General features: G+C 42.3%; 1 protein-coding gene across 1 annotated transcript; it reads right to left on the bottom strand.

The window, feature by feature from the left end:
* Nucleotides 1-6623: 6623 nt before the first annotated feature.
* Nucleotides 6624-8968, bottom strand: LOC120915450 (transcription factor HES-4). The gene is made up of 4 exons (XM_040325969.1): nucleotides 8727-8968; nucleotides 8520-8615; nucleotides 7850-7937; nucleotides 6624-7475 (listed from the first exon to the last, which is right to left on the bottom strand). The coding sequence occupies exons 1-4, from the start codon at nucleotides 8832-8834 to the stop codon at nucleotides 6934-6936; spliced, it is 834 nt and encodes a 277-aa protein (XP_040181903.1). The 5' UTR covers nucleotides 8835-8968; the 3' UTR covers nucleotides 6624-6933.
* Between the last annotated feature and the right edge of the window lie 1142 nt (nucleotides 8969-10110).

The raw sequence follows: 10110 nt of genomic DNA on the forward strand, positions 1-10110 counted from the left end.
CTCATCAAACTGAGATACACTTAAACCTAGCGCCGTTGTATCTTAGCTGTCTAGTTCCGCCAGCCGCTAGGGGCGTGAACGCTGATTTACGCCTAGAATGCGTAAATCAGCGAGATACGCCGATTCACAAACATACGTGCGCCCGTCGCAGTAAAGATACGCCGTTTACGTAAGGCGTTTTCCGGCGTAAAGTTAGTCAAACAAATAACTGGCCTTGTTAATGTTAAGTATGGCCGTCGTTCCCGCGTCGAAATTTGAAAAATTTTCGTCGTTTGTGTAAGTCGTCCGTGAATGGGGCTAGACGTAATTTACGTTCACGTCGAAACCAATACGTCCTTGCGGCGTACTTTGGAGCAATGCACACTGGGATATGTCCACGGACGGCGCAATGCGCCGTTCGTAAAAAACGTCAATCACGTCGGGTCACGAGTAATTTACATAAAACACGCCCCCCTGTTCCTCATTTGAATTAGGCGCGCTTACGCCGGCCCATTCACGCTACGCCGCCGTAACTTAGGAGGCAAGTGCTTTGTGAATACAGCACTTGCCTCTCTGACTTACGGCGGCGTAGCGTATATGCGATACGCTACGCCGCCGCAAAAATAAGCCAGTCTATATGAATCTGGCTATAAATGTGTAATAGGATCTACACTATATTAGCCTTTGTCTTTTATGGGGACACCTTGATTCTCAAACTTATATGAGGGTACCACCATTGAAGCTGGGACGTGTGCTGCATGCCAGAGAGACCCGAGGCTGGGTTTTAGCCACAGGCGTCCATTGATCCCCCATAAGAGATCAGAACATTGCGGTAAGCGGCAGTGTGTTCGAAGGTGGAGGCACTTCTTCCTTGGGTGTTTGGCTTTGGACTTTGCGTCACTGTGGAGGATCCATCATCATAGTTTATGGACTATTGAGTTTTTGTTTTATTTATTTTGATTTTTATGTTTATTTTTATTTTTCAAGTGCCACTCCTGGGAAGATCCACTTCATTGTGTTTGTTTATTCATTATATTTCGTTTGTTCTACATTTGTGTTTGTTTTCTTTTCACAGTTTTTTTGCCACACAGTCACTTTAGTGTGTGTGTGGCTACACTTGTTTTTTATTTTTTTTTGGTGTAGTGCACTTACATTAGTGCTAGTTGAACCAGCACTTCATATATCATTTTTTAGCGCAACTTTTTCCTTTTATTTTTATATTTTGTTGAGTGTTGTATAGCATGCAAGTTGTAGCTTATCGTACACAATTTGAAATAGCGCAGGATGTGCGGTGGCGGTATAGCGCCGCTATTTTTAGTATTGCGGCGGTATTCGGCCGCTTGCGGTGCGGAATTTGCCCCCGCTAGCGGCCGAAAAAGGGTGCTGAGGCGCATTGCCGGCGGTATTACCGCGGTGTCCCATTGTTTTCAATGGGAAGGAGCGGTATACACACCGCTCCTAAGATGCTGCTTGCAGGAGATTTTTCTTTCTCCCGCCAGCGCATCGCCTCAGTGTGAAAGGCCTCGGGCTTTCACCTTGAGAATGCTGGGTCAGGAGTATTTCAGGCGTTATTTATGCACTATTTTTAGCGCTAAAATGCCTGAAATACGCCTCAGTGTGAAAGGGGCCTTATACACAAAGATTGGAACCTGGAAGAAAAACAGCTGAAGATGTCAGGGGCCAGTGAGGAAGCTCCAGGACACCGCAGCGCTGGAGAGGAGGTGAATTTATCCACTTATAGTATAACCACAAGAGAACCCTGGCTTTGGCCCACAGCTCCACAGCTCTACTTGAACCTCCCTCCTCCATTTTTTCCTTCTCACTCTCCACCACCACCACAGGAATAGAGGATCCTTCACTCAATTCAGCATGGCAGGATTTCAAGTCATTCTCCAGCTTTTCAGAGAGCCAACCTTCATCCACTACTTTTCGGGCTCCTGCAGGTCCTGCCATCCTGCTTGATGCCCTTTGCTACGTTCAGATCTGACTGCAGCCTTGTCCCTCGTCTGAAGCGAAATCTGCAGTTTTGTCCAATCTCGCACTATTCTTTTGTATGCCTGAAGGTGAAACCATGAAAACTCAAAAATACAATGCTGCAACCTTGGGAAAGATGGACACCTCCAAAGCCGCAGATGGACACCCACAAGGCTGGATGGACTCTGCGCAAGGCCGCAGATGGATGCCGGACAAGGCCGCCGATGGACGCCGGGCAAGACAGCAGACGGACACCGACAAGGCTGCACCGACCTCCAAAGCTGCAGATGGACACCCACAAGGCTGGATGGACTCTGCGCAAGGCCGCAGACAGACGCCGGACAAGGCCGCCGATGGACGCCGGGCAAGACAGCAGACGGACACCGACAAGGCTGCACCGACAAGCATTCAAAATGTAATTTTTTTTTTCCTTAAACTTCCCTTCTAAGCTCGGGGCGCGCGTTATACGCCGGCGCGCGGTATACGCAAATAAATACGGTATATGGATTTCCCTCAGTTAGTCCTGCATGCGTATAGAGTTTGCGTCTCAGTATAGTATTTTTTTTTTTTTTTGCTTAGACATCTTTTCTGTATGGGTATTCAGTCCAGTCTCATGACATCGCAGTAGGCAGATATTGAATACTGCCATAAATGTCAGCACTTAATGATGTGGCGCCATTCTCTGCAGCATTCTCTGGTGAACACAGGTCAGCTTACTGACGTACCACTGAGAGATGGGTCCTTGACCCCCTGTACTTACAGAAAATGGGTTGAGTGGGCACCTGAATGGCACCCAGCAGAGGAGCGTCACTGGTCCTTGAAGTGGGGACTTTGCAGGTGACGGCGGCAATGAGAAAGAAAGTATTTCAATGAAAGCTGCTTTTTATTTTCATAACAGCTAGGCTGGTAATAGTACGTAACGTTTTCTTAGTCTTTGGTTGAAATGGGGAAGTGATAGAACCCCTGCAGGTTTTACTGCTGTCTGGGGCTCCGTTACACAGTTTTCCCCTAGTTTCTGTCCTGGGGACAACCTTTTGCCAGGGAAGGACAGGAAGTGAGGGAAATCTGCAACAGGGCAACAGACAGGAATAAAAGCTAAGAGATTCATGCATTTTTTCTACTAGAAAATATAGGCCCAGATCCACAAAGAAGTTACGTTGGCGTATCTATTGATACGCCGCGTAACTTCTAGGATGCTCCGGCATATCTTTGTTTTGTTTCCACAAAACAAGATACACCTGAAGCTGGGCTAGATCCGACTGACGTACGTCTTAGTACGCCGTCGGATCTAAGGTGCATATTTACGCTGGCCGCTAGGTGGCGTTTCTGTTGATTTCCGCGTCGAGTATGCAAATTAGCTAGATACGCCAATCCACAAACGTACGTCCGCCCGACGCATTTTGTTAAGTCGTTTAGGTAAGGCTTTTTTCGGTGTAACGTTACCCCTGCTCTATGAGGCGTACGCAATGTTAAGTATGGACATCAGGGCAGCAAAGAATTTTCCGTAATGTACGTCGTTTGCGTAAAACGCTCGCAAATAGGGCTTTGCGTAAATTACAATCACGTAGTCTAGGCATTGAGCGGGCGTAATTTAATTTGAAAATTCAACGTGATACTGAGCATGCGCGCGCATGCGCCGTACGAAAAAAGCGTCATTTACGTGGGGTCAAGCTTATTTTACATAAAACACGCCCCCCCTGTTCATCATTTGAATTCCGCGCCCTTACGCCGGGAGATTTACGCTACGCCGCCGTAACTTTAGAGGCAAGGGCTTTGTGGATACAGCCCTTGCCTCTCAAAGTAGCGGCGGCGTAGCGTAACTACGATACGCTACGCCTGCCTAAAATTACGCCGCTGACTGTGGATCTGGCCCTAATTTTTTACTGTTGACATTGTTGCTGTTGGAGAGATAAAAAAAGTTTTGCGCATAGATACACTTTAAGGCAGAGGAGTCAAACTCAATTTCATCGTGGGCCGCATCAGCATTATGCCCTCAAAATGTCCGGTTGTATCTGTAAGATTGGATGTCCAGCGCATCCCCTCCCCTTACATTAGATATTAAGAGCCACCCCACCATCAGAAGTTGAGTCCCCCATTCTCCCATACATCACAGTGCACCCCCCTTTCCTCATGCTGCTTCTGGGAAGTAAGGGTCTTGAGGAGGGCTGGAGCGAGGGCCACATAAAATGGCCTGGAGGGCATTTTGTGTTTGACACCTGTGCTTTTAGGGGTCTATTTATAAAAAAAAATAATTACTGGATAAATGTCCCCAACATTTGCTCAGCTATGATCAATTCTGACTATATTTCACATAATACTTTGAGTTTCTATGATCGTCAGCTCCATCTAGTAATCCTAATGCTGTATTTTTCCTGAAATACATCATTCTGGAAAATACTACAAGATGGCCACTAGATGGAGCTCACAATCTTAGCAAATCACTGTATTAGACACGTTACGGACAGAATTCATCATGGCACCTTGAATGCTTGTGACAATGGTTCAGCAAATTATTTATAAATAGACCCCAAAGTTTGGCGGACACAAAGACACAGTAGTACAGTAAAAATGCTTTCATTTCCTCATACCTTACAAAGTGATTTTGGATCCTGTAACTTTTCATTTTATGTTAGCAGACAAATCTGAAAAGCTGAATGGTAGGTTGGGTCATGAAATCCATTAGCAGGATGTTGCACACACAAAAAAATAGTCATGCACTATACCCAGCAGGTCCTCGGTTATGCCTTTTTGCCCATTATAAGGCAATATTAGCTCTATAGGCTCAGTATACCGGTTACATTTTGTTGAGTGCATATAAGACCCCCTCCAGTGCTTATGGAAATGTCAAGTAAGGCTGCCAGCCAATGTCCCCAGGCTGATTACAGCGCCATCACTTGGTCTTAGCCAAAAAGAAGTCCCTTTTGCTGCACAGTCTTACTTGGCACTAAGCCTATGTATTGGTTCATAATGTGACATACAACGTGGCTAGAGGGTGACATTAAACAGAATTCTTGTCTTTTATGAGCTCTTTGCAAGGCAGTGCAATTTTACAGTATCATTTTATCTGCTTTCTGTCAGTGGAAAGGGAAGGTGCAGACAGGCACATTAACCCTCAGATCTCAGAACCGAGACAATTCAGTGGAATCCTAACCTTCCTCAGGAGCCCGCTGCATAATAGATGAGCTTCTTTTATACCTTTTTATTGTCTCCTGTCACAAAGGAGCTTCATTCTCCCTCCTGTCCCCTTCCTACCAGAGCCAGGCTGACTTTTACAGTAGGGCCTTTGTTTCTTTTTTGGAGGGAATTAGCCTGACCATTACTACCTCTAATGAATGGCATCAGATGTTGTGTAATAGGGACATGACTGTGTATAATGGGACACAAAACGCCATGACTTGGATGGCTAATAGTTATAGTGGATCCAGACGGTCAATAAAATGGGCCATCACAAATTTCTTTTTTTTTTTATATAAAACATATATGATTGATATACTGTATATATATATATATATATATATATATATATATATATATATATATATATATATATATATATATATACACATACATATATATATATAGATAGATATATTTTTTATTTATATATAATCTTTTTCTTTAATTATTATTTTTTTTTTAATCCATGTATATGTATGTATGTGTAGGTAGATAAATAGATAGATAGATAGATAGATAGATATTTTTTTATATATATATAATCTTTTTCTTTTATTATTATTTTTTTAATCCATGTATATATATATATATATATATATAAATAAATATATATATATAAGTAAATAGATAGATAGATAGATAGATAGATAGATATTTTTTATTTATATATAATGTTTTTCTTTTATCTTTTTTTTATTATTATAATTTTTTTAATCCATGTAAATGTATGTATGTATGTATATATATATATATATATAAAAATATAGATAGATAGATAGATATTTTTTTATATATATATATAATCTTTTTATTTTATTATTATTTTTTTAATCCATGTATATATATATATAATATATATATATATATATATATATATATATATATATATATATATATATATATATATATAAGTAAATAAATAGATAGATAGATATTTTTTATTTATATATAGTGTTTTTCTTTTATCTTTTTTTTTATTATTATTATTTTTTTAATCCATGTATATGTATGTATGTATATATATATATATATATATATATATATATATATATATACATATATATATATATATATATATATATACATATATATATATATATATATATATATATATATATATAAATAAAGATAGATAGATAGATAGATAGATAGATAGATAGATAGATAGATAGATAGATAGATAGATAGATAGATAGATATTTTTTTTTATTTATATATAATCTTTTTCTTTTATCTTTTTTTTGTTATTATTATTTTTTAATCCATGGACATTTTGACTCATTAGGATTAGAACAAAGTATCTGTGATGTCATGATTAAACCAAAATACACCTTTCCATGCAGTTTGCTTATTTATATATATTGTGTATATGGCACATGCTGCATATAATTAACTTCAAAGAGACAGCTAACACAATCCCATTTATCAATATGAAAAGTTAATGATCATTAGTCCGTTCCCCCCCCCCCCCCCCCCAAGAAACCACCAGATCATAAAATATAAAGAGTTTATTGAATAAAACTCCTGCAGTTTAGGAAGTTTTTGACACAAAAACAACACAGTAACTTTTTGGCATTACACAATCTTTGTACCAGACGTACAAAACTAAAAAAACATTTCAGCAAAAGAGTTTTAATACAAAAATGGGTCATTTATACATGTTTATTTTTTAAGAATAAAAAAAGTAATGTCCTCATAGATGCAAATAAATATATTTGTGCAGAGTTTCTCTAAGGCAAAGTCCCATAAAACGGAACCAATAAATAAAAAAATAAAGTCTGATTATTACAAAGTGTGGTCAGTTCACCAGGGTCTCCATACGCACTCGGTGCTGCCACCTAGAGGGCTCACTGTTCTGGAAATGTGTTGCATCTTGTGAGAGAAGGTGGTGAGTCCCTGGACTGGGGATTGTGACTGTGGTGCCCTGCTGGAGGTGACATTTCCATTGGCATAGAGGGGAATCACTGGTCCTGGGCTGGTGGAATAGGCAGGGTTGGGAATAAGGAAAGCAAATTGTCCATCAGTGGCTGGTACCAGCTGGAAACCTCCCTGGTACACCTTGGGAGACACGGCCTCAGCGGAGGTCATCTTGCAGGGCATGGGCACAGGAGCAGTGGACACTGGTGCTGAGGGCAACTGGACATGCAGAGGCTGGCTGGAAGGAGGTTGCTGGTAATTCATTGCCACAATCTGACCTAGGCAACTAGAGAGATGACCAAGTAGCCGGGTCCTGACTTCTGTGTTGACCCCTTCGCAGGTGGAGAGGAATCGGGTCACTTCGTTCGTGCATTCATTGAATCCTGCTCTGTATTTGCCAAGTACTGATGGATCAGCTGATAGTGCAGCTACAGGAGAAACAAAGAACATTACATTAGTACCGGTGATCAAGGAATGTGATTATGAACCATCTCACTTCAATACAAGAGTTAATCATTTAGCACTTGAATAGCTTGCTTCATACAAAAGCTTCTGAATCAATACAATTCTATGTAACCCACAGCAGGCAAACCAAGAGGCTACTAAACTCTCATCATAAGTACAATATAAAATATATAATAATATAATTCAAATATTCAGTGATGTGGGCTTCTGCCATCGAAGAACTACAAATTCCAGCAAGCCAATACCTATAGCAGATCATCTACAGAAACCCTGCCAGCCCCTACATCATTCATCAATAGCAATCACTGTGGAAATATAAAGAGCCTCGGATATGTACCTGTCATCTGGACTCGTTGTAAGTTCCGCAAGTGCTTGACTGTCATTTCCAGGATATCAGCCTTCTCCAGCTTGGAGTGTCTGGAGCTCTGCAAAGAGGGAAGGAGGCGATCAGTGACACAGTGGGAGACATGTGGGTAGCAGAGATGGATAGAGGGACTGGAGAGATAGAGGGACAGGAGAGATGGAGGGACAGGAGGGATGGAAGGACTGGAGAGATGGAGGGACAGGAGAGATGGAGGGACAGGAGAGATGGAAGGACAGGAGAAATGGAAGGACAGGAGAGATGGAAGGACAGGAGAAATGGAAGGACAGGAGAGATGGAAGGGCAGGAGAGATGGAAAGGCAGGAGAGATGGAAGGGCAGGAGAGATGGAAGGGCAGGAGAAATGGAAGGACAGGAGAAATGGAAGGACAGGAGAAATGGAAGGACAAGAGAGATGGAAGGACAGGAGAGATGGAAGGACAGGGGAAATGGGAGGACTGGAGAGATGGAAAGACAGGAGGGATGGAAGGACAGGAGAAATGGAAGGACAGGAGGGATGGAAGGACAGGAGGGATGGAAGGATAGGAAGACTGAAGGGATAGGAGAAATGGAAGGACAGGAAAAATGGAAGTACAGGAGAAATGGAAGGACTGGAGGGAGCAAATGGAAAAGTTCAGCCAACTTACATCTTTTTTTAGGGCATCCAAAATAAGTGTCTTGAGCTGTCCCAGGCTCTCATTGATGCGAGCTCTTCTGCGCTTCTCCATGATAGGTTTGGAGGACTGTAAAGACAGAGGCAAGACATGAGTACAACGCTACAGTACATGTTGCTGATATATCCTCGGATTGTGATCTCCAACACCCACCCATGGGGTACAGGGGGGGATATTTACCTTTCTGTGCTCGCTGGCACTCTTAGGTTTATCCGGGGTCTGGGCAGAGCTGGCCGGTGCCCCCGCAATAGGGGAGGCGGTGGGCTTCTCCATGCTGTCTGCAGGCATGATCCAATGGGGGTAATACACAGGATGGATGGGGAGGGGGGGTTGTATCCGGACAGTAGCGGAGCAGTTGTATAAAATCACTGGAGGTAACCTGACTAGTCCCAGAGCCAGAGTGTAGAGTGTCTGTCCCAGTCTATGGGCTCTCCTCTATTTATACTCCTCTCTGCTGCTTCCCATTCGTGTGAAACCTTCTCTACATTCTTTCCCACACTTGCCTCGCCCACAGCTTTTTCTGATTGGACAGCACTCACCCTCCTCCTGGCCCCCCTTCTCCCAAGACTTTCCACCCCCCACCCCCCCTCCTATAGACAGGCGCCCAATGCACTGCTCAGTGTTAGGATTGGCTCGGGTTGATGTTTTTGCAATGGGGAGAAATTCAAGCTGAGAACTAACTGGATCCAGGCATTGATGTGTTATTTACTGTAAACAGGCAACGGTTTCTCAAGCCTCACTACAATGAACATTTTAAAAAATACATCAACACTATGTAGTAAATATTTCCACTTAAAAAATATTCCCAGCGCTGTAAATCAGTGGTAATTGGAGACGTTTGTGTTGATGGATCTTTATAACGAATAAAAATTGTTTTTATTGCTTTGCTCAAGTCAACAACGCGAGTCAATGGCTGACTACTAAACCGTGTTAGTAAACTTGGCTGATGTGTGGAAAGTATTTGTTAAAAAACAAAATACAATGTAATAAACTGTCATAAAAATATCAAAATAACATAAATATGAACAGTTATCTACATTCTACGCTCAAAATCTCAACAGTCCAAGGGGCAGATCCACATACAAATAGATGGGCGCAGCGTATGTGAGATACGCTACGCCGCTGTAACTTACTTTTGGCAGGTTCGAATCCCCAAAGAATTTGCGCCGTAAGTTACGGCGGCGTAGTCTATCTCTGGTGGCGTAAGGGCGCGGAATTCAAATCGGCGATTAGGGGGCGTGTTTCATTTAAATGAAGCACGTCCCCGCGCCGAATGAACTGCGCATGCGCCGTCCCTAAATTTCCCGCGCCGTGCCTTGCGCTAAATGACGTCGCAAGGACGTCTTTTTTTTTAACATAGACGGGAATTTACGTCCATTCCGATTCACGGACGACTTACGCAAAAAAAAATTCAAATTAAACGCGGGAACGACGGCCATACTTAACATAGCAAGTCTAACTATACGCGACGAAATACCAGCTTTAACTATACGGCGGAAAAAGCCGACTAGAGACGCCGTAAAAAATGCGACGGCCGTTCGTCCGTTCGTGGATCGTCGAAAAT

Source organism: Rana temporaria, chromosome 10, assembly GCF_905171775.1.
Source record: "Rana temporaria chromosome 10, aRanTem1.1, whole genome shotgun sequence".
NCBI classification, from domain to species: domain Eukaryota; kingdom Metazoa; phylum Chordata; class Amphibia; order Anura; family Ranidae; genus Rana; species Rana temporaria.

Coding starts and splice junctions, on each gene's coding strand:
- LOC120915450 (XM_040325969.1), bottom strand. CDS start 8,834: ATGCCTGCAGACAGCATGGAGAAGCCCACCGCCTCCCCTATTGCGGGG. Junction 8,616..8,726: donor GTGCCAGCGAGCACAGAAAG/GTAAATATCCCC, acceptor CTGTCTTTACAG/TCCTCCAAACCTATCATGGA. Junction 7,938..8,519: donor TGGATGCCCTAAAAAAAGAT/GTAAGTTGGCTG, acceptor CCCTCTTTGCAG/AGCTCCAGACACTCCAAGCT.